This window comes from Anser brachyrhynchus (genome assembly GCF_964034855.1).
Source record: "Anser brachyrhynchus genome assembly, chromosome: 1".
Classification (NCBI taxonomy): domain Eukaryota; kingdom Metazoa; phylum Chordata; class Aves; order Anseriformes; family Anatidae; genus Anser; species Anser brachyrhynchus.
Window position 1 is genome coordinate 52,503,598 of NC_137694.1, and position 24,086 is coordinate 52,527,683.

At 35.6% G+C, this 24,086-nt stretch overlaps 1 protein-coding gene across 2 annotated transcripts; it reads right to left on the reverse strand.

The window, feature by feature from the left end:
* Positions 1-2,169: 2,169 nt before the first annotated feature.
* LOC308195939 (uncharacterized protein) lies at positions 2,170-23,402 on the reverse strand. Of its 2 annotated transcripts, XM_080594170.1 has the most exons (4): positions 22,803-23,402; positions 18,382-18,568; positions 16,049-16,161; positions 6,916-7,091 (listed from the first exon to the last, which is right to left on the reverse strand). In XM_080594170.1, exons 2-4 carry the CDS (start codon positions 18,491-18,493, stop codon positions 6,975-6,977), a joined length of 342 nt encoding a protein of 113 aa, XP_080450296.1. In that variant the 5' UTR covers positions 18,494-18,568; positions 22,803-23,402; the 3' UTR covers positions 6,916-6,974. The 2 variants fall into 2 exon arrangements, 1 of the variants encoding a protein (XP_080450296.1); XR_013951963.1 differs by lacking the exons at positions 6,916-7,091; positions 18,382-18,568; positions 22,803-23,402 and adding an exon at positions 2,170-3,492 and having other exon boundaries at positions 16,049-16,124.
* Between the last annotated feature and the right edge of the window lie 684 nt (positions 23,403-24,086).

A 24,086-nucleotide genomic window follows, 5' to 3' on the forward strand; every position in this document is an offset into this window, starting at 1 on the left:
ACTTTCAACCACATCCTCACCCACCAGTCTCTCAAGCTCCGAGGCCTGGCAGAGTGTTGCTCCACCAGTCTATCTTCTGCTCACACTCCCTGACAGCCCTTAACCTCTCCACCTCCTCCTTGAGCTCTGCCACCAGGCTGACCAGGTCATCCACCTGCTCACACCTCACACACAGTGTCTCTGCCACCCTCAGAAGGCAGCAACAGGCTCAGGCGCTCCCTGCATCCAGAGACCTGAACTGCTGCATTTTTGAGCGGGCAGTCAGTCTGGGTCGCCACAGACTTTTCAGACCGAGCTTTCTGCCTAGTGCAGACCACGGCGGTTTAGCTATAGGTAGACAGCCGGTAGATGAGCTATTCTCCTGAGTGGGGAGGGATGCTCTGCCCTGTCCGAGAGCGCTCAGCCTGCACAAACTGCCGCGCCCCGCCCTGTTTGCCTGTCCTGGTCGCCTCGCTCCCCAGGGGCTGCATTTGAACGGCAGGGGAGGGGGTGCTGCTGGCTCCGCCCACGCCTCGTCAGCCTCCCTCGCAAGGGCTGCTGGGCCCTGGCAGCCTCCATGACGGAAAAAAGCCCTTCACGCCTTGATCCCCTGCTTCACTGCAGAAGGTGTCTGTCCCAGAGCTGATCGCCTCAGAGCATATAACCAGAAGGAGGATTTAATACACTATGACCATGTCCCATTCACTCTTTCCCTATAAAGACTAGCAACTATAATTCCTCCCAATAATCATTATTTTCTCAACTTCCATTCATTCTTACTGTTATTCTCAGGACTTTCCACACATGTCTTGAAAGTCTTGACTCTTTAAAATAAAAGTCTGGGAAGCCTTACCAAAGAAAAAAATATATGACAGCTATTGTTCATCCTCAATCTACAAGGCCTACAGTCCTGTAATAGAAATGAAATTAGTTTAACATTTTTTTAATTAAAAAAATAATAATAATAAAAAATAAATGTCACTGTTACTTCTTAATTTGTTCTTCCCATGTAAGTACAGATAGTTATTTGATTTAGTCTTTCTTCAAATATTTTTTTTTCTATTACACTTAGATACTACAAAACATTTTCTTAAGGGCAACAGGGAATGCACACATGGAGCTAAAGAATAATTATCAGACCAATTATTTCATTAATATTTTAAATTATTTAATAAATGTAGAAGAGACTCATACAGCTAAAACTGTTGTGTAAAACTCCAGCTGCATACTCCCTTTCACTGGTGTTACACTGAACCTTCACTTACTAATATTTAACCACCAGAGACATGAAGAAATATTTAGGTTTATGAAACAGATTTTAACTAAGAAAATAGTAGTAAACATTTCTATACAGTGAGATTCACTTGTGTGTAGAACAACCACTCAGTGAATCCTTCAGGAGCATTCGCATTTTCAGGCACTTAAAATCAGACTGGACAAAGCATTATAAAATGTGTTTAGGGAAAATTCTTCATTAGTTGGAAGATTATCTGCATAATAACTTAAAAGGACTCGTTCATATATGATTTAAGTTACCTAAAAGTACAACGTACAGATATTAAATAGTTGTAAAGAATCACCAAGTCTTGAAAGCATATTTATATATGTTATGCAGAATCTTAGTCTCTCATTTTACTTTTTATTCTGTTTTATATAAACAGACTCCTTATTTTACGGTGTATATATCAAGCCAACAGTGCAGCATTTTTTTCAAGTTCAGTCCAATAAATTCTTCTTTCCTTGTCAGATCATTAATTTTTATTTCAAATTATCCAATGAACTTTCTTCTTAGAACATAGGATCTAAGTTAAAAACTAAGGTAAATTATAATCTGAGATAACAATACCCACTTTTCCAGTAGAGTACAATATTAATGTTTTTATTAATCTTTCCAAGTGTTTGGTAACAGACCACGGAGTGTTTTTATCTAAATGATCATTTCTGGCATTCAGACAATATTTCTCATCGTCTTTTGAGCAGTGATTATAAGCAGAGTTAAAAGAACATAGGAAGAAAGCCGTTTAGCTCTTTGAAAGAGTTACCAACTTATATTTGCAAATCAGAGATTATATTTTTAATTCTGAACCACACCAGTGATCCAGAGCATAATACAGTTTTTTTGAGTTGATTTATTCAGATGAAATGTGGATTTAATTGACTCTTAATCTATTTGTAAAGCATTTTACAAAGACCATTTCACTCAAGAATTTCAAAGTAATATTATCAGTAGCACAGAATGCAGCAATGCACATATGAGGTTACCATAATAAAGTAGGTTGACTTTATCAGAGGAAAGAAATATTGTTTTAGCACTGGCCAGTGAAACATTCACTGTCACATGTCATGACATATTTGCAGTCAGCTGGACAGCCTCTCTTATCATCACCCTTTGTGTATGCTAGTAATAAATTTTCCTTCTCTTAGCCAAACCTTGCAGCACAGGAAAAGATTATAGCTATTGATTACTTACAGCCTAAGTTGAATAAAATTAAAATAAAATAAAATAAAATAAAATAAATAAAATAAAATAAAATAAAATAAAATAAAATAAAATAAAATAAAATAAAATAAAATAAAATAAATAAAATAAAAGTAAAGTAAAGTAAAGTGAAGTAAAATAAAGTAAAATAAAGTAAAATAATAAAATCATAGAGCAACAAAAATTTACCTATTAGGATAAATTAATTTTTAAAAGGGTGTGTATTTTTAACTGCTTGATCTGTTATTCTATTATACAGAAGTGAGATGAATTAAATACATTTTAATATTTATTTCTGGAAGTGGACTTCTGAACTTCCAAAGACCCCTTTCTCAACCAAGGGGTTTTGAACCCTTATGCCCCTCTTTCCAGAAAAACAAACAAAACAAACAAACAAAAAATTTCAAATAACAAACCATTGTGCAGAGAAAAGGGAGCAACTTTTCAGCTGCCCCCCTGACTTCTGTTTACTGTGTAGTATGCAACCTAAGGATGGAGGGATGCTGCTGTATACATGGGAAATATAGAGACAGAGAAAGTTCTGCAGTTTCTGCTACCACTGAGGGTGTTTTCCATCTAGAAAGGCTGTCTTGTGCACATCAGAAGGTGAAACTGGCCTGTCATTAAATGTGCAGCAGAGCCATGCTTGCTCCTCTTGGAGGTTGCTTTTCCACAGACAACTACTGATTTTATCTGTGTGGTAAGTCTGTCCTTCTGTTTTTCATCGCAGCCTGGTGTCTGTCATTCATGGCAAGCAACCGTCCCTTTCCACTCTATCAGCAACCGTAATGGACTACAAGATCTACTGATCTAGCAGTGCTAGAAAAGGGTCCTTTTATTTCTCATCTTTACTGGCAACTCAGTCTTTTCATCTCTCCAGGGACTGTCAGAGGAAGATTCCCAAATGATGTGCTCAGATTCCCAAACGGCAACAGTTCAGTTCTGCCTCAGTGTATTGTGGCTGCTACCAAGCACATTTCATAGAAACATCAGACTTCCAGAAAGCATATACTTCTCATTGAATTCTTCAGAGCCTGAAAAATACAATTTCAGTTGTCTGTTGTAGCTTTTTCATGTATGGTTCCTGATATCTTCACTTCTTTGAATTCATATAGGTATCTACTGTGACTCCATAACACCTAGCATTAGATGTGAATTGGTTGGTACTTTTTAAGCATGATATTAAGATTCCACAAGATATTTTTTTTTTCCCCACCGCTAAACAGTATTCTCTCTGCAGCTTTTTCCAAAATATATTTTATACCAGGCATTCAGGCTGGGACAGTGGTTCCTCTGTTTTCATTTGCGCTGTCCTTTCTGCAGCAGCCTGTGACATTTTTACTTTCTAAGTTTATATATTAGTTCAACATGTCAAAAAATATAATTCAGTATGGAATGGGCAAAAAATAGATTTTTTTTCCATTGTTTTCTAAATTATTTTCAATGAAACAAAAATTTTTAAGAGAAAAAAAAGAACATTATTTTTGACATGAATTTCTAAGTACGAGAATTTAGTAAAATCAAGAGAAGTTGTGAACAGAAATTATGTCCTTCATGTATGAAACAAGTACTGTTACTCTCATCCAAATTGCATATTGAGGATAAGTAGGAAGGGAAACAAAAGCTTAGATCCTTTTTCAGCGCTAAGGCACATTCCAGAAAACCCCAAACACACACATCCATTGATCATTGCACATTCCAGACTACTGCATGGAAACAGGGTATCTTTTTTAAAGATATTTTTAAAATTCATCTAGAAAGGGGGCAATATCAGTTTAAAATTTTATTTACCGAAAGAAAATAAACTATGTTTCTCCTCATTAAGTGCCCAATACACTGGGTTACAAGAAAAAAGTATGCTTAGCTGGAAGAAAATCATCCTTTTTCCATTACATGTCTTATGTACACCATTTTCTCTTTGTTTATATTTGAATTAACCAAGACAACCCTAATTATATTTCATTTCTTTATATCTGGAGACATTACTATCTTGTACGTGTTAATTGTTTCACTGTTCTACTGTTTTATTCAATGCTTTACTGTGTTCTCCATCAAATACATGTAGTTTCTTGAACATAATTCTTAACCATCTATTATTGCACAACCCCTTCTGTGCTGTTTTCGGAACTATTGCTTGTTCAGCATACCTACTATCCATCTAGCAATGGGAACATGGCTTCACACAGGGACCTCTTCAGGACTTTGCAAAGCATCCTAGAATTAATTTTGTACCTCAGTTACTTCTTCAATGGGCAATGATAGGTTTTCTCTCTGTCTCTACCCTCTCCTGGCAAGCATTTCCTGTTAATTTCAAAGAACATAGTTCTTCAAGATGGTAGGATATGATAACCAGGTACTATTTTATGCTAATCATTTGGACTTACACAAGTCTGTTTTTTATTGCAACAATTTATTTTCTGCACTGTCTGTCAGTCTACAAAAAGAAGTCACACAACCTATGAGTCCTCATCCGAGAACCCTGAAATGTATTTTCTCATCCTTTATGTTGATGGATCATTTATATTTTATTCTTTCATCAGCTTTATCTTTAAAAAGTCAAGGTATTTTTTCTCTTTCTCAGAGAGAGACTGACACCCTCTTCACCGCAACCTCCTTTCAAGTAGTTGTGTAAAGCGATGAGCCTCCTTTCTCCAGACTAAACAACACCAATTCCCTCAGTTGCTCCTTATAAACCTTGTTTTCTAGTCAAATCACATCTTCGTTACACTTCTCTGCACATACTCAAGGAACTCAACATCCTTCTTGTTTTGAGTGTTTGTGATGTGAATTCTTTTTCAGACATAAGATATTGGATATCATAGTTAATTAAATACTTATCTGTTGATCGGTAGCTGAGGTGTTCCTTCCTATCTTGATTCCGTGTGTGTGTGTATGTGTGTGATTGCATGACTGTGTTATTTATTATTGGTGGCCTGTACTTGCCTATTTAGTTGTACCATACATCATGTGTTAGGCCAGATATTGCTGTGCGTCATTACTGCTAGGAGGAGATTGCACGTAGCTCCAAGATACAATTGGAATTAAACTACTCTTTGCTTCTTTTGTATATGGTATCATAAAGCCATATATCACATATCATATGATATATGGTTGGACCAGATGATTTTAAAGGTCTTTTCCAACCTTAATGATTCTATGAATCTATAGTTACATATAGCATAGTTGAATACATAACTCTCCATCTTCTATCAGTGTGTGCACTGGCAGTGTTTAGGTCACCAAAAGGTAAGATTTGGCAGTTTTCCTTGCTGAAAATCCCTGCTTTCAGTCATTGCATGTAGTGCTGTTCATCACACGAATCTGGGAAAATATCTATTTGCATGTCTGTACTGCTGACCATATCCTAGGAATTTTTTATTTCTATTTTTTAAGCTTCCAAATGTTCTTTCATAGAACAAATACCAGTACATACAAAGGAAAGTAATACCTGAGCTTTGGAGAGTCCATATCTGCTGTCTGTTATGTTCTTTAATGATAATCTTGTGTCCATACTCTTTCACAATTGTTATTATAAACTGATTGTATGCAGTGGTCCTTGTTAATCTTTAGAATTACACCTGTTTCTCTCATGCCAGGGAGAATCACACATCCCACATAAAACACTGTCATGAATTAAGAAGATATTTGTATGATATCTACGTTATGTAGGGATACTATTCAGTTCAGTACATTTCCCTGCTTCTTATTTTTGAGTAGAAACAAAGACAATCACAGTAACAGACATGCGGAGTCCCTTCAGTCTCATTCCAACTGATATCACAGTGCCATGATATGGTTAGATGTATGAAGCTAAGCTGAAAGGAAAAAAAAATAACTCTTGCCTTGTCATACTTGTGTCTTGCCCATAGAAAAATAATAATAATAATAATAAAAATAATAAAAATTGCACTGAACTGATTTTTTATTACCTCATCTTCATCCCTCTGATCAGTCTTGTAAATTGCTCAAAAGTCTTTGCAGTCTGAGGATTTTGCTCTCTGTAGTAGCCCTAGACCTGTTATACTGCTCCATCTTAAAGAGCTTGTCCTCACACAAGTGGACACAGAAGGAGCTAACTGGGGAAGAATGTCAACAGACAGAAGCTAGAGTATTATTCCACATATGACCTCAACAATGTCTTGTACAATAATATGAACATTTCCTTATCATTGCTCAAAACCCAACCAACCAACCACCTAAACAACAACAACAAAAAAAAATGTGCTTGATGTACGTTAAGTTCAAATTTGCATTTTTTCCAGACATAGCACATTGGTGGCTCATGGACATCTTGTGATCAAATAATATTCTCAGGTTTCTAACCTCCTCTGTTTCCAAATGATAAGCTCTGGAGTTCTACTAGAAATTGTTATTAGTCCCCAAGTGTATATATATAACATATATATATAACATATATATAGGCATATATATAACAAAGTGACTGCATTGAACTACATTGTAGGATGAACTTTTTATTAACAGAGCATTTGATATCTAATTTGGAAGGTAACAATGTTTATGAATTCTGTCCATCATGTTTTATTTCTTGAAATAGCTGACTCCACATATAACTCCTATGTATGGTATCTTTCTTTAGATGAGTGTCAAAATGTCCATAAAATTCGTAGTCAGTCTGAACAAAAAAAAAAAAAAAAAAAAGAGAGAGAATGTTATCTGCAGTTTATGTTACATTCAAACCATGGAATAATAAAATAAATAAAGCTCAGCACAGGTAAAACTCATGAATTAAATGATATTCTTTTGAACAGTACTACAAGGGGGTCAAAAACATTTAATTTATTTTTGGTAAGGATATTATAGTTTGAAATATTACAGGATGTCTTAAATGATGGTTTAATTTCACCACCTTTAACTACCAAAATCAATGTAATGTGTGGTAAGGCTGAACTACTCAGCATGAGTAAGACTTAAGGAACTGGACAGAGACCAGAGCTTTGCTTAAAATTTTTATTTTGCCGGTCTTTGTCTAGTCAGAAATATTTACTTAAAATTTAGTCTAGTCATCATTCATGTTTTCCTTTCTTTTCTTGATAAGAAAAATGCATGTGAATTCTCCAAGGTGAAAAAATAGAAATAAAAATTCCACACTCATCCCCAGAAAACCCAGAACTTTCATCACACACATGCATATATATAAAGTTTTAGGCTACCAAAAGCATTCACATCTAATGTTCCAATTCATACATTTTGTTTTCCTTGTTCTATGCATATTAACTTAGCATATTTAAAGCTGGAGCCTGTGCTCTATCACTTTTCCTGTTCATACAGTTGCACAATAAAGTCTGGTTTCTGATGCAGTATCCAGAGATCGTCTTTGACCCTCTTTCTGTAGTCTGAACTGATAATGAACAACATGCCAAGAGATATGAAATTTTTATTGTAAATGTAACAGAAGGATGAAATTAAGTTTGTCCTGTAGCTGTGACTGTGGTGTAATTGGGTATTGGGGCTCTCTGTGCCTGTTTGCCTTATTCCTTGGTTGCGCCAGGAAGGCCCCAGCTAGTCTCTGCATAGAAGAGTCAGTACCCTGACTTGGGTCATTGACAGCTCCTAGCCACCTTCACAAGAATGTGAATAAACATTACAGCAGTTCTCCAGGTGGGAATATCAGGTCATCTCAGAGATTCCCCCAGACTCTTCCTGCTGTGCCTGCACTGATTGACAGTCATGAACTGTGTACTTCAAGTACACCCTGGATGTACTACAAGTAACCCCAGATGGAGAGCCTAGCTATTCCAGAGACTCCCTCAGGTTCTTCCTGTCATATGGTTGACCAAACTGTACACAGATGAGGTATCTGTGAATAGTAAGTAGACACTGTTCCTGTTGGCTCTTAAATGATCACATGGTCAGGAGATGCTTTGTTAGCAGTTTAAGACAGTCAGTAGCAGGCATCATGCATGCATGTGAGCAGGTGGGTGGTACTGTGAGCTATCTGGGTGTAGGAATTTGGCTGAACAGAGGTTTAGGGTGTCCCATCCTATCCAGCTGGAGAGAACTGCAAGTCTCCTTGGACACATGGACAGCAAACCACCGTTCTGTTTAAAAGATTCAATTCCATACATGAGCATCGCCTTGATATAAAAGATCCCATTAAATTGGGGTGCTTTGTGTGTGTGTGTGTGTGTGTTTTACCGAGTATTCTCTTAGAGTGTCTGTACAGTAATGTTGGTACACCTAGATGGTATCACTGATCGAGTTTTGAGGAAACTCATCCTGGCTTCCAATGTAGTACAGAGTCAAATAAGTATAGCTGTAAGTACTTAATACAGATTTTGAACTGAAACAGAGAAGACTTTAGTCTTGTGGCCTGGATTTGGGCTGGGCCACTTAAAAGCTGTTTTTGCCAATATTTATTATATATCTATATCTATATGAATCTGGTTTTTAATCTGGACACAGTTAAGGCAGTACAGCAGAGATTCTGGCAGGTTTAGTACATGCGTACTTACCAAGTGTATACATATTCCCATGTATATACCATTGGTAAATAACCAGTAAATGACATATTCGGCAAATTTAATTAAGAACATATCTGGAATAAGTTTTCTATGTCTCAGTTTTATTACAGACTTTGTCAAGAGAAGAAACTATTTTTTTCTCTTTTCAAAACACTATTTTTGTCATTATGGTAGATTTCTTCCAAAGAAACTAACAAAAAAAGTTAGAAAAGGACTCTGAGAAGTGACTTAGAGTCATTTTATTATTATTGTTTTTTTTTTCTATGTGGACTAGTTTCAGAAATGCTTCTTTGAGACGGTGTTAAAAGAAGTTAGCTTAACTTACATGGTGTTGAGAATTGTGTCAGCAGCTGTTAGTACTAGTCCAGTGTAAATAACAGTAGGTTGCAGATTGTGGAAGAACTGTGCCAGAGATTTAAAACTGATTTCATACTACCAATTATGATCCATAATAGCCCCTATGAACTTCTAAAATGAAGTGTTTGGTTGACTTTTACAATCAGAATAAATCAACATTGTTTTTAAGAAGCTCCTTCACTTGCTATGAGATAGCAATGATTTGTAACTGCTTTTTAAGGGATGTAGGTGACTTGTAAGCATTACCTGTAGAGTTGAAGTTATACATTTAATTTTCCTTAAGTTCCAAAGCCATATATCTTTCATTAAAAATAATGGTTTAATATATTGTTTATTTACAACTCGAAAAGATGCAAACAGGGAAAACCTACACCAGGACATAAATACATACATAGAAGTTACAGCCAGACAAGCTTTGGAAAATCTTTAATTTTTAATGATCCTTCAGAAATCCTTAAACTTTTTTTGACAGATGATTTCACACAATTTTTAGAAGGAAAATATAAAATATGAGAGAGAGAGAGAGAGAGAGAGAGAGAGAGATCTACTACATATGTAGTTTAAGTTGCTGATACATACACTTCCTCTGCTACATACATTGGGAAATATCTCTAGGACAGTGAGCCAAAAGAGGAAGCAATTAGTGTGATAAGCAGAGAATCTGTGTCCTTTAAAACATCTTCTTTTGCATTGCCAAAACACTATATAGACAAGTTTAATAACTGTCTCATCTGTTGATTTAATGTAATTAATTGTCAGTGTAAAATACTGTAAATGTAAATATTTCCAGTCTAAGACACATTTTAGATGCTGTTTTTTAGTTATAGTAGCATACACCTCATTGTAAGCAGCATTTCACATTACATTACTACTAGTTAATAAAGCTGAGTTCTGAAAGCAAATCATACAAAGTTCATCTCTCTCTACTGTGTTTCTCTTTCTACATTTCTTATATTAAATATTCTCTCTCTTCACCCTGTGTCAGCTTAGCGTGATTGCAGAGTGAGCTGCTATACATAAATAGGAAAAGAAAATCCATCTTTGTCTAATTGCTACTCCTTAGGATGGAACACCTAACAGTTAATTTCATCACAGTGTGTTTTCAGATTTCAGTCATGCTCAGTAATGTGAAAAATGCTGAATTATTTATTTCATGTAATCCACATAGTTCAGCTATATACTTATCTGTTAGAAATTGTATTTTTAATATTCTTCAGTCCAAAGCAAATAAATTCTTGCTATGATTATTATTTTTTTTTAATCCTTACTATTTTGGTATGTGTTTATGTATGTGTTATTCACTGGTTATTTGCTTCTATAATGTGATCAGTAAGCCATCTACCAGACACCAGTTCAGTTCCCTTAATCTTTCTGCATAGTAAAAGGTGGTCAGGCCTCAAACTCAAAAGAGAACATAAATGTGCTTTCCACATAAGATAGAATTTAGGCACCCAGATTTGTCTGTTTCTTCTAAAAGAATGTAAGAACATGAAAATACACCTTCCATATTATCTAGAAATATATATATTCTATAAAGTATGTGACTTCTTCAGTGCCTTCTGATATAATTGTCAATACAATACAAAACAATGAGGAAATTAAGTATATAATCTTAGAGGAAAGGTGGCTAATAAGTGGGCATTGCAGCACTCTCTTAATAAAACTTTATTGCTAGATGTGTCTTCAGATTTATTTGGAGTCTTATCAGAGCCTTCACAAAGAAAATATAATAGCACTTGCCTGATGGGACACTATGAAGTGAATGACACTAGACAATAAGGTGCTTAAATCCCTTAGGCATATCTGAGCTAAACTCTACTGCAGGATATAAAGATTTATGTGCTAGAAAAAATAAAATAAAATAAAATAAAACAAAACAAAACAAAATAAAATAAAATAATAAAAGATTACATAATTTGCCCTGCTTAAGTGGAGCATTGCTCTTGGAAATCCATCCATATTTTGGTTTGGTGACTGTATTGTACCACCAAAACAAAATATCCCATTCCAGTGGAAATCCATTTCTGCTTAAGCCTTTTCATTACATAGTTCATGCTCAGTGGACAGAATTTCCTCTCAGATACTGTCATAACTAATGGTCACACTACATAACTATCATGAAGTCTTATCTATTACTGCATCAATACAATTTACTGACAGATTAATGATATCAGAAGATGTAGGTTGTTTCTGAGACACATCACTAACCTGATTTCCTTTTATGATAAGATCACCCGTATGATGGACCAAGGGAAACCAGCTGATGTGATTTTTTTGGACTTCAGCAAGGCTTTTGACACGGTTTCCCATAGGATCCTACTGGACAAAATGTCCACCATACAGCTAAATAAAAACATCATACGATGGGTGAGCAATTGGCTGATGGGCAGGGCCCAAAGGGTTATGGTAAATGGGGCTGCGTCAGGCTGGCGGGCGGTCACCAGTGGGGTCCCTCAAGGCTCCATTTTAGGGCCGGTACTTTTCAATATTTTTATAAACGATCTGGATGTAGGAATAGAAGGTATTTTGAGCAAGTTTGCTGATGACACCAAACTTGGAGGAGTTGTGGACTCGAATGAGGGTGGAAAGGCCTTGCAGAGGGATCTGGATAGGTTGGAGAGCTGGGCGATCACCAACCGCATGAAGTTCAATAAGAGCAAGTGCCGGGTCCTGCACCTGGGACGGGGAAACCCTGGCTGCACGTACAGACTGGGCGATGAGACGCTAGAGAGCAGCCTAGAAGAGAGGGATCTGGGGGTCGTGGTTGACAGCAAGTTGAATATGAGCCAGCAGTGTGCCCTGGCGGCCAGGAGGGCCAACCGTGTCCTGGGGTGCATCAAGCACGGCATCGCTAGTAGGTCAAGGGAGGTGATTGTCCCGCTCTACTCTGCGCTGGTGCGGCCTCACCTCGAGTACTGTGTGCAGTTCTGGGCACCACAGTATAAAAAGGACATGAAACTGTTGGAGAGTGTACAGAGGAGGGCTACGAAGATGGTGAAAGGCCTGGAGGAGAAGACGTACGAGGAACGGCTGAGGTCACTGGGCCTGTTCAGCCTGGAGAAGAGGAGGCTGAGGGGAGACCTCATCACAGTCTACAACTTCCTTGTAAGGGGGTGTCAAGAGGCAGGAGACCTTTTCTCCATTAACACCAGTGACAGGACCCGCGGGAACGGGGTTAAGCTGAGGCAGGGGAAATTTAGGCTCGACATCAGGAGGGGGTTCTTCACAGAGAGGGTGGTTGCACACTGGAACAGGCTCCCCAGGGAAGTGGTCACTGCACCAAGCCTGTCTGAATTTAAGAAGAGATTGGACTGTGCACTTAGTCACATGGTCTGAACTTTTGGGTAGACCTGTGCGGTATCAAGAGTTGGACTTGATGATCCTTAAGGGTCCCTTCCAACTCAGGATATTCTATGATTCTATGATTCTATGATCTTAAAATACTAATACTTTTGCTAGCACACTACTTTAGAAGGAATAAAGAAATCCAATGTTGTGCAACACGACTAAATATCCGCTGAATTGTGATAATTAAATATTGTGTTGACCCTCTGATTTGAAAATATGAGCTGTGTGTAGATAAAAGACATACTAATTCACAGCAAATTAACTATATAAACTGTGAAGTTCAAAATCACAGGGCTATCAAATTCAAAAATAATTATAATTTAATGTGTTAAAGAGGCTTATATTATTTACTTATTATTAATGATAATACTATCATTATTACTAGAAAAAGATCAACTTTTTGTCTGCTGTTGCCTACCTTTATGTGATGTCTGGCAGTTATTAAAAATATTTAATTTGCCAGGAATGTCTCTTTCTAATCATCTTCATGAGTAAATTGAATAAAAATAAATAAAAAAAAATCATTTTTAGATGTGCGTTATATAGGTGTTCTATAGGTCTGTTAAAAAAAAAAAAAAAAAAAAAAGAGAAAGAGAGAGAGAGAGAAAGAACTTTCCCTGCTACATTCTTTCTGAAGAAAACCTTAGCTGTGTTGTTATTTGATGACTAAACTGATTTAGTTCTTGTACTGTAGTGGGGAAGGAAAAAAAAAAAAGAAAAAGAAAAAAAAATAGTAGATTATACGTAATATGTTAGATCTATACATGAAGCTGTTTAGATATAGGTTTAATAGTGGACTTTTTATAAGGCTTTATTTGCAAATATGCATTTATTTTCACATATAAAGCCATGTAAAACTTCTTCAGATACCCATATGACCTAAAAGAAAAATCATTCAGGATGATATAAGGAAGCCTTGCCAGCCCCATAACAACCTGGCCCCAGGATGGTCCCCAAAACAGTTTTACTGCCAGCACTGTGGCAAACTCTTCATCCAGTTTCTAAACAAGCCAAGAAATGAGAAGTGATGCTTGAAAAATATAAAAGGCTTATAAGAATTTATGTTCTGTAAAGCCTGTTCCTTATAATAATTAACAGTGCATCACTGCTTAAACCTTGATCACTCACAAGTTCTTGTGCCATATGTCAGGTGTTGAAAGACTCTGAATAAATTTCTGCTTGTAGGAAAAGGCACTGCAATGAAATGGCAGTCAGTGGGAATATGAGCACTGAAGATATTTATAACAAGGGAAATTTTATAAAGACTTATGCAAAGCCAACACCAACAGAAAACTTCCCCAATGAAAGACTGAAGATTAATGAATACTGCATAATTCTTGGAAAGATGTTTCAATAGAAAAAGTAAAACAATAACAAATCTAAAATTACAGCAGCAAGGAATCCCTGTAAGAATAACAGAGGCTTGGCCAACTAGTGATTATGAACATGGCTAGAGAGCAAAATTCAGGAGAGTCTTTTCATTTAGTCTTTAACATGACCTTTTTATGTAAAAGAAATAATTAAAATCTGAACATTCTCTGCCCACCACCACCACCAATTGAACCTAGAATTTAAAAAGTTATTATGAGGGAAAAAATAAATAAAAAACATCTAGAAAGATCATCATTTAAAACAAACAAACAAAAAACAACCAACCAAAACCTAATTCCCAAACAAATCATGTATTAATTGTCAAGGATGAAACATTTCAGCAGATTTGTATGTAAAGATAAAATAACAAACCTGAGGTTGGAGTGTCCATGATCATCTTTGGAGACCTATCAACACCACACAACGTTCAACAGAAATTGTAAATAGTGGGCATCCAGCATCCATGAATGTACCTTTAAAGGTACCTGTGCATTTGTGTCACTCAATAAAAGAAATCCCTAGTTCCATTCTTTGGTGTTTTGTTTGTTTGTTTGTTTGTTTATATATATATATATATATATATTACTAATATATATATATTAAAGGAGTCACTGTATTTTAAAAAGGCACTGATTAGTAGAGGGATATTTCTTCCTTTGAAAATACAATAATGATATGAGTATATCAAACTGAGTACTATTGAATGTTTTAATAGTATTTAACAGTGCCAATTTCATTGAACTAAGATGTTTTACATGGTATTAGGTGCATAAAAAGCTACGTATTAATAAGACAAAAAATCAAAGTGTCTTGATTGATATAGGCAAGTATAATAGTGTTCACAATAGCCAGAAGTACTGGATACATAGCACATTTCTGGAATTCTGGTGTAATTTTCTTTCTTACAGTCCTGTATACACACTTTTTAACTTATGTGCAACACGACTTGTGTCTAATTTTAAAACTCTTTACTCTAAACATTTACACAGTTTAGCTACATTGATTTTGAAGACTATATTACTTTCACACAGGCTGTCATTGTCTTTGCAGCTGTGGGCAATGATATTTACCATAGGCAAATCCTGAGACACTACTGAACAAACTTCTTCTGAGCAGATAGATACTCTTGTTTACATAATACAGGCCTGACCACTGTTTTCAGTTTCTTGTAGTAAGGATACTATTGCTTAATGAGGTGATTTTTCATTTTCTGAGAAATAACTCCAATTATTTATTCATTATATATATATACATATATATATATATATATTTCCTAGCAAATCCAAGAAAATAGAGAAAAGGCTTTGTTTTAAAATTACATTTGTTATACTACAGGTCACAATTTCAAACCCATATTTCAAAGAATATATTTTTAATATAATACTGCTTATTAAATAAACGGATTTAAAATAATGAAAATAATATAACCTAGGCAATCAAATTCAAACCAATAGTGCTACCTGAACTTTTAGTTGTTCATCAGTAGATAATCTATATTTATTACAAACCATCTATGTCAGTAAGAAGAACTCAGAAATCCTTTTAGTTCTTTCACTTACCTTTTTATCTCCTCTCTACTCTTTTTTTCTTCCTGATATTTTCTAAAAATGTTACAAAATTCCATATAAATCCCATACTTGTTTGTATCGAGCTCCTTTTAGAGGTCAGAAAATTCATTGAGCTGACCCAATTGCATTGCAATTTAAGTTTGTGTATTTAAAACACTTAAAAACCAAGCAAGCAAACAATCCAATCCAATCACAAGCATGTTGCCACAATGAATGTCCTGAATACTGAAAGTGTACAGTATCCAGAGACTTTGTTCCCCTTGTAATTCTATTGACTTCTACAGAGCTCTGCCTCCACAGAACTGTATGGAGGATTGGGGAAATCCTCCATATTGGGGAAATGATTTTGCAAAGGATATTTGTCTAGTATTACACAGTAAATGAAAGCATGTCTTCAATTGCAGATAGTAGGGAAAAAATGACTGAATTAATTCTAGGGACAAAAAGTCACAGATCTTCAGTACCTCTAAAATCCCGATCCAATCAGTCTTTCTGCAGTACATCTTCTCTTCTTGTAAAGCTACATAATGTAGCGCAAAGTTATCCAGCAGATGTTCACTTCTCATTGAGTCACTTCCTGGAAGAGTATAATTACTAAAAGTTGCACATGAATCAAAATAGTAAAAATTAGGCTTAAATGGAAAAATCTTTAAAGAGTTACTCTCATTTAAAATGTTGCTGGCATATTTCAAGATGATTGAAATTTAACTCCCCCACAGAATAATTTTGGCGAGAATCAAGATTGTTGACCTCACCATGTTAGTGCAGTTTTAAGTGGGACAAAATATGCATGTTCCCTATTTTTATTTAGTAGAATCTCTGTAAATTATTCAACTCTAACTCCATAAACAGAGTAGCTAACAAGAGGGGATTCTTTGAAAAAAGGTTTTGATTACAGGGTTTCAGCTTAAAATGTAATTGTTCAAATAGCGTATGTTGACATATTTTTGAAACAGTTAGTTATGGTTTATGAGGGCAGTCTGCCAAAAATTATTGTCTCTTGCTTATCCAACTAAATGCTGCCATTAAGATGCACCTGAAAGCTCCTTAAGAATTCTAAGAAAACAGCATTAACCATAAAGTCTGATAACCATGTTAATGCAAAATAGACTGGAATTCCTAGGGAGACATTTAAAGAGTTGGAAATTTAACCATAAAGGGTGCTAAAAGGGCAGAAAAATGCCAAGTCCTTATTCCCTACAGAATAGACAGAAGTATATATGTTTGCAATAAAAATAATAGTAGTAATATATAATATTACTACTATTAGTTATATACATATATATAATATATATAATATAAAATAAATATATATAATATATATAATATATAAATATTTATATATAAAATATATTTTTATTTATTTTTATATTTATGTACTATTTATATATTTATTTATTTATTATATATTTATTTAAATATATTTATATTTATATATAAATATATATAACATATATTATAAAAATATTTAACTATAGTTATATATAATATATAGAGAATAATAATAATAGATAGAATGTATAGATACATGCATACACACAGACAATACACACCATGTAAAGATGATAGTTAACACATTTAGAGATTACTGAGTTTGGTAATAATTTGGGGGATTTCTGGTTTTGATTAATTTTTTTTTTTATGGTGATTATACAAGCATTGCTCTACCATGGAGGAGTACATATCAATGGGAAAAAAAAAAAAAGAAAAAAAAAGAAAAAAAAAAGATAATAGACAATCTAGTATAATTTACATACCAGACAAAATAAGGAAGATGAAAACTGATGAAAACCTTGAAGAGATTTTTCAATGAATTACAACTATTTTGCGTGACTATATTAAACAGAATTTCTTCTTTTGTACAGAATTTTTTACAAATCCCACAGATATGTGAGATTGTAGAATCATTTGCATTAGAAGGGACCTTAAAAGGTCATCTAGTTCCAATTCCCCTTCTATGAGCATGGACATCTCCCACTAGACCAGGTTGCCTAAAGCCCTTTCCAACCTGGCCTGAAACACTTCCAGGGATGGGGCATCCACAACTTCTCTGGGCAACCTGTTCCAGTGCCTCGCCACACTCATAGTAAAGAATTTCTTCCTTATAACTAATATAAACCTGTCCTCTTTTAGTTTTAAGCCATTACTCTTTGTCTTATAATACACTTCCTGATAAAGCCTACAGATCCTATCTATTCAGTAAATTTTGAATAATAAACCATGGACAGGAATACCCTCTTCTTTTCTGAATAACGTGTCTGTGGTGGGTTGACCTTGTCTGGCTGCCAAACACCACCCAGTTTCTCTGTCCCCCTCCTCAGTAGGATAGGAAAAGAAACTAGGACGGAAAAGCTTACTGGTTGAAATAAAGACAGGGAGATATCTTAGCAATTTTCATCATGGGGAAAATAGACTAAACTTGGGGAAAATTAATTTCATTTATTATCCATTAAAATAAGCTTAGATGGTGACAGACTAAGACAAAAGCATCTTCCCCTACACCTCCCTTTTTTCCAGGCTGTTTCACTCCTTCATCCCCAAATCATCTACCTACTGTCCGCTGAACAGTGCAGGGGTTGGAAAAATGGTAATTGTGGTCAGTCCATAACAGTCCTTCTCTGCCACTCCTAATCCTCACATTTTTCCCTGATCTAGCATGCAGTCCATGGACTGCAGTCCTTTATGAGGTATCTGCTCCAGCATGGTCCTCTCCCCAGGGTGCAGTAAATAACTGTTACACTGTGGCCTCTTCCATGGGCTGTAGAGTAATCTCTCTTTCCCTTCCTTCTTCTCTTACCTTGGTATCTGTAGGGCTGTTTCTCACACATTTTTTTTTCCTTGATCAGCGTGGTCTGGGTGGTACAGCCTGTTTGGACATTGCTTCCCTGTTCTCCATTAGTCAATGTCATCAGGCCTTGAAACCAGCTGAAGAAGCTGAATGTTGTACATAACTTACATGAGTTTATAAAGCTGCTGATTCTCACCTTTAATTATATTAAAAAAAAAAAAATTTCTGATCAATTAGTACATAGACCTTGTTCCCTTATTTTATGTGATTATTGGAAAGATTTTGGTTTAAGCTCGGCTTTACTTCTTTCTCTCAAATATAACTCATTTTTTTGTTTTGTTTTGTTTTTTAATGAAATGATACATCTGTTAAAGTAACCAGTTCTTTCAGTTCTTTATGTATTCTAAAGAAATTCACTCTCTCAAACTGACCCACTCTTTAGACTTTATTGGCATGAAATATTTTATGCTAGTAATTTTTCCCTGAAAAGGAAGTAGTTGCGCTCCCTAATCCCAGGATCTTCAAGTAGATATTTTATTCACTTTTAGCTATAAATCATAGCTTACAGGATTTGTGTCTTAAAATCACACTGTTGGACATATCTGCACCACACAATATAGTGCTATGTTAAAGGTTACCTGGTGAGTTGGTGTATTTACCTAGAGAAGTCAAGGACATGAGTACTGCTGTGGGTCAGAGTTAAACTGTGTTAGCATGGTAGTTTGTGTCCAGGTTAATTAGTTCTATCTCAAGGCAATACTTATCAGCTGTTTCTCATCAATGTGCTCACCTATACTTTCTGCTCCTGAGCAACTTCAGTGTTTTTGTCCAGAAACACATACATAACCTGAGGCCAATGTATAGGGTCATATGGCCTCTAGAGTTGCTTGATAGCCATCCTCTTTCTCTGTCAAACAACCAGCTATTTCAACATATGGCAACCGATCAGATAAATACAGATTGAGAAACCTTTCAGGCAGGATTCCTTTCCTAACTCTTGGCTGCTCTGCACTGCCAATTTTGAAATTATCCTTATGAATTTTTCTAAAACTCAGTAAAAGTAAAACATATCTCATTTAAAGATGAAGGACAACTTAATTCTACTAGTGAAGAAAAAGCATTTTATCTATATTCTTCATTCAATCAGCCATTTTTAACAAATACACTGATATTCACCTACATAAGGGCCTAATAAATGATAACATAAATATGAACAAATATTAAGCTATCCAACTAATGTACACTTGGGTTGCATTTTGCCATGACTTATTTTATATACAGTTAGATATTCCTCATGATGTGCCACGATGCTCTTACTTTAACCTAAAAATGAAGAAAAAGAAAGAAATAAGAAAAGGATGAGGAGAGGGAGAGGAGAGGAGAGGGAGAGGAGAGGAGAGGAGAGGAGAGGAGAGGAGAGGAGAGGAGAGGAGAGGAGAGGAGAGGAGAGGAGAGGAGAGGAGAGGAGAGGAGAGGAGAGGAGAGGAGAGAGGAGAGGAGAGGAGAGGAGAGGAGAGGAGAGGAGAGGAGAGGAGAGGAGAGGAGAGGAGAGGAGAGGAGAGGAGAGGAGAGGAGAGGAGAGGAGAGGAGAGGAGAGGAGAGGAGAGGAGAGGAGAGGAGAGGAGAGGAGAGGAGAGGAGAGGAGAGGAGAGGAGAGGAGAGGAGAGGAGAGGAGAGGAGAGGAGAGGAGAGGAGAGGAGAGGAGAGGAGAGGAGAGGAGAGGAGAGGAGAGGAGAGGAGAGGAGAGGAGAGGAGAGGAGAGCTGTTAAAATTATTACTCTGTGGTACAGTTGTTCCAGAACAAGTTTTCATAGAATCGTCGAATCAGTAAGGTTGGAAAAGACCTTCAAGATCGTCTAGTCCTACCAATATCACCCACTAAACCATGTCCCTAACTGCCAGGTCCAACCTTTCCTTGAACACTTCCAGGGGCAGCAACACCATCACTTCCCTGGGCAACCTGTTCCAATGTCTGACTACTCTTTCTGAGAAGAAATGTCTCCTAATTTCTAACCTAAACCTTGGAAGATTCCTCTAGTTTTTATGCTGCAATCAGAATAATACTGATTAATTATTATATTTTATACAACTTATATGACATTACACTCCAGAAAAGGAGATACACCAAATTTGTAAAGTGCTTCCCATATTTTGTTATTAAGCTGATAGACTGAGTATGATATCTGGCACTAAAAATTTTTTCAGCACTTTCTGACTTTAGATCAAATGCCTACTGAATGTATGTCCTGCCCTAAATACCAAGTAAGAAGGTCTAATATAAGAACAGATAAGTTAATTCCTCTGAGTGTTTACTTTTGGCTGAATGTGTAAAAGCAATTAAACTACTGGAATGGAAATCCAGGTTTCATTGCACTATAGCTGTATGTCTCATTGGAGATTATTTTTGCTATATAAAAAAAACAAACTTTTCAAAGTTAACATGAGATTAAAATCAAGCACTTCCGGCTAACATTTTGAGCTTAGTAAATCAGGCTATGTTAGGAAAAAATAAAAATAAAAAATCAATGAATTATGGTAGGATCTCTATTTACAGAACACTGATAATAAATACCTTTTAAATACAGAATAAAAGATAAGTTGACATATTAACATTAAATAAAACTTTCAGGCTTTGAAGTTTTAATGTCTGTTCATATTCTGAGAGACTTTAATTAAAATACAGCATGATATATATCTTTATTTTGAAAAAACATTAATAATTAGAAACAGTACACGAATGATGTATTATATATAAATGAGAAGACATATTTACTTAAATTTTAATTCAAAACACATGCAGAATTATTTCAACTGGAAGGCATTGTTCATTCCTCTATTTACATGAGAAACAGGATGGAGAATAAAAAGCTGAAAACAAATGAGTTGCAGTTATTAGAAGCCTTAAACTAGCAAAATTTCACTAAATTAGAATTCTGTTGTAAAAATTCTGATTTAGGAAAATATCAAATAATTGTTTCTTTTTACTTTGAATGATTTTAGGAAACATAATTCCATTCCTGATTTTTAATAAAGTATCTTAAACTTTCAGTAATATATAGTATTTACACACATTCCTAGGTTTCGACAAGGATGTTTTGATGTCAACAATCTCTAAATATTTTGGCGTAAAAGACTAGATGCAACCTAAAGAAAGAAAGAAAGAAAGAAAGAAAGAAAGAAAGAAAGAAAGAAAGAAGAAAGAAAGAAAGAAAGAAAGAAAGAAAGAAAGAAAGAAAGAAAGAAAAAGAGAGAGAGAAAGAAAGAGAGAGAGAAAGAAAAAGAAAAGAAAGAAAGAAAGAAAGAAAGAAAGAAAGAAAGAAAGAAAGAAAGAAAGAAAGAAAGAAAGAAAGAAAGAAAGAAAGAAAAAGAGAGAGAGAAAGAGAGAGAGAAAGAAAAGAAAGAAAAGAAAGAAAGAAAGAAAGAAAGAAAGAAAGAGAGAGAGAGAGAAAGAAAGCAAAAGCGAGAAAGCGAGAAAGTGAGAGAGAAAGCGAGAGAGAAAGGACGGAAGGACGGAAGGACGGAAGGACGGAAGGAAGGAAGGAAGGAAGGAAGGAAGGAAGGAAGGAAGGAAGGAAGGAAGGAAGGAAGGAAGGAAGGAAGGAAGGAAGGAAGGAAGGAAGGAGAAGGCAAGCCAAATCTGAAAACATGGAAATGTATAACTTTCAAAAAAACTTCTCTTGGTCCAACTTCTATGACTTAGAGCAAAATTCTGATATGTCAAAATTCAGATATGTCAAATATCAGATATATCAAATATCAAATATTTTTTAGTTTACTGGTGAAGAGTATGGGCACTTGTTCCAAAACATGCCAGCATCTATGGGGAGACTTTCACTGACTTTGACAAATTTTCATTTATACAGGAAAGTGGCAAGGAGAATTAGCCACAATTTCTAATATTCTGATATGCAAAATATCACTTTGTATAGGACAGATATCTAAATAAAGGCAGCCATTTCCACATAGATGAAGCTAGAAATAAGCCTGTTTTTTTCTTTAGAAACATAAGACCAACATAACACTTCAAATTCTTTCCATCCAACTTACTACATTGGAAGCAGTGGGAGGTGAGATGAACAAAAGTTAAATTCCGAGGTCTTTTTCTTTATAACCATGTGTGTTTGGTCCATGATTGTTTATTTGCTTGAACTAGGGCTTTCTATTGAGCTGGAAATCATGTTCACAGGGACACAAAACAGATTATTCATATTATCTGCATATTCAAAGAGGAATATAGAAATCAAAAATCATTAAAGTATGTGGCTGGATGGCACAAGGACATTGAAGAAGCCTAACTTTCACCTTCTTATCCCGATATTGATGTGCAGCCTGAGCTCACCCCAGTGTGACCATCCAGGCTACATGGTTGTTCCTCTACCCTTTCTTCCATATTACAAATCCACTGAGCAATTTGGCACAATTTTACCCACCTGGCAACTGCTGCTTGTGAGAGACTGAAGCCAGGTCCTCCAGGGGAGGGAGGAAGCACACCAACATTTGACAGAGCTGCCGAAGAAACAGAACACTTGCTTGCACAGTGCCTAGCTGTAGCTGGTTTCATCTCATTTTCAAGAACATTAATTTCACTCACAGATTAAAAAAAAAAAAAAAAAAAAAAAAAAAGGCAAAATACTTAAAACTTCAATTCTGCTAAAACATTTTTTAACCATTCCCCTTTTTTACATTTTCATGCTGTGCCCCCGGTTCAGGGATTCAAGATATCCCTGCAACTACCACTTAAGAAAAAAATCTCTCATACTAATTTCCTCTGTACATGTCACTTCCCACTGTCCTCCTTCTTTTTGGCTTGAGAAGCTCATAACATAATATCTTTGGCAGTTGTTCAGGAATCATAAGCAAAGCATCTCTTCCAGTTCTGTCCCTTGTTATTTCAAATTTACATGTAATTCCCAATCTTTCCATTACTGCTTAGAACACTTGCCAAAATAGGAGTCATGTGTAAATCATCAAAATCAAAGATGGGCCAAAAGTGCTACAAAACAACCTTCTTTTGCCCACAGTTTTGTGGCTGAAACTTCTAAAATCACAGCTTTAGCTGAGTCCTCAGAGCTCAGCACTTCACTAAGTATAACTAGGATTAGGAGTCTTACATTACGTATAGAATTTATCTAGGGATTAAAGACCCCTAATTTTGTATGCATAGAAGATTGGATGTAAATCCTGTGGATGATACTACACTCCTTATTGATGCCTTTTTTAAAATTAGAAATCAGAAAGAGGACTAAAGGCAAAGAGACTGGAGTGGGAGGTGTGAATGATCAGACCAGATGACCTTCGGAGGTCCTTTTTAACAGTGTGTTCTTGAACCTATGATCTTTATGTGTAGGATTTGCCAGTGAATGTTGTAGGCGCTGCTTCTAACCCTGTTAATTTTATACAACAGAAGTGTTGCATAAACAGAGACATGCATCTTTCTTGTTATGTAAAAGAAAAAATCCTAGACAGACCCACATGGGCATATTAACTGTAACTGATAATATTTGTCAAATTCTATAATTAAAAATTAATTTTAAAAAAGTGCTAGCTGTCAAGTAGATCTAATTCTTAATGAACTTCAAAATATCTCCCACTGATCCCACTATTGTACATTTGTGCTTTATTCCCATCAAAAAAAATAAGTGAAACATCCACATTTTGAAGGAGCTCTTTGATACATCATAAAAAAATGGATATGACTAGAATACATGATGCAT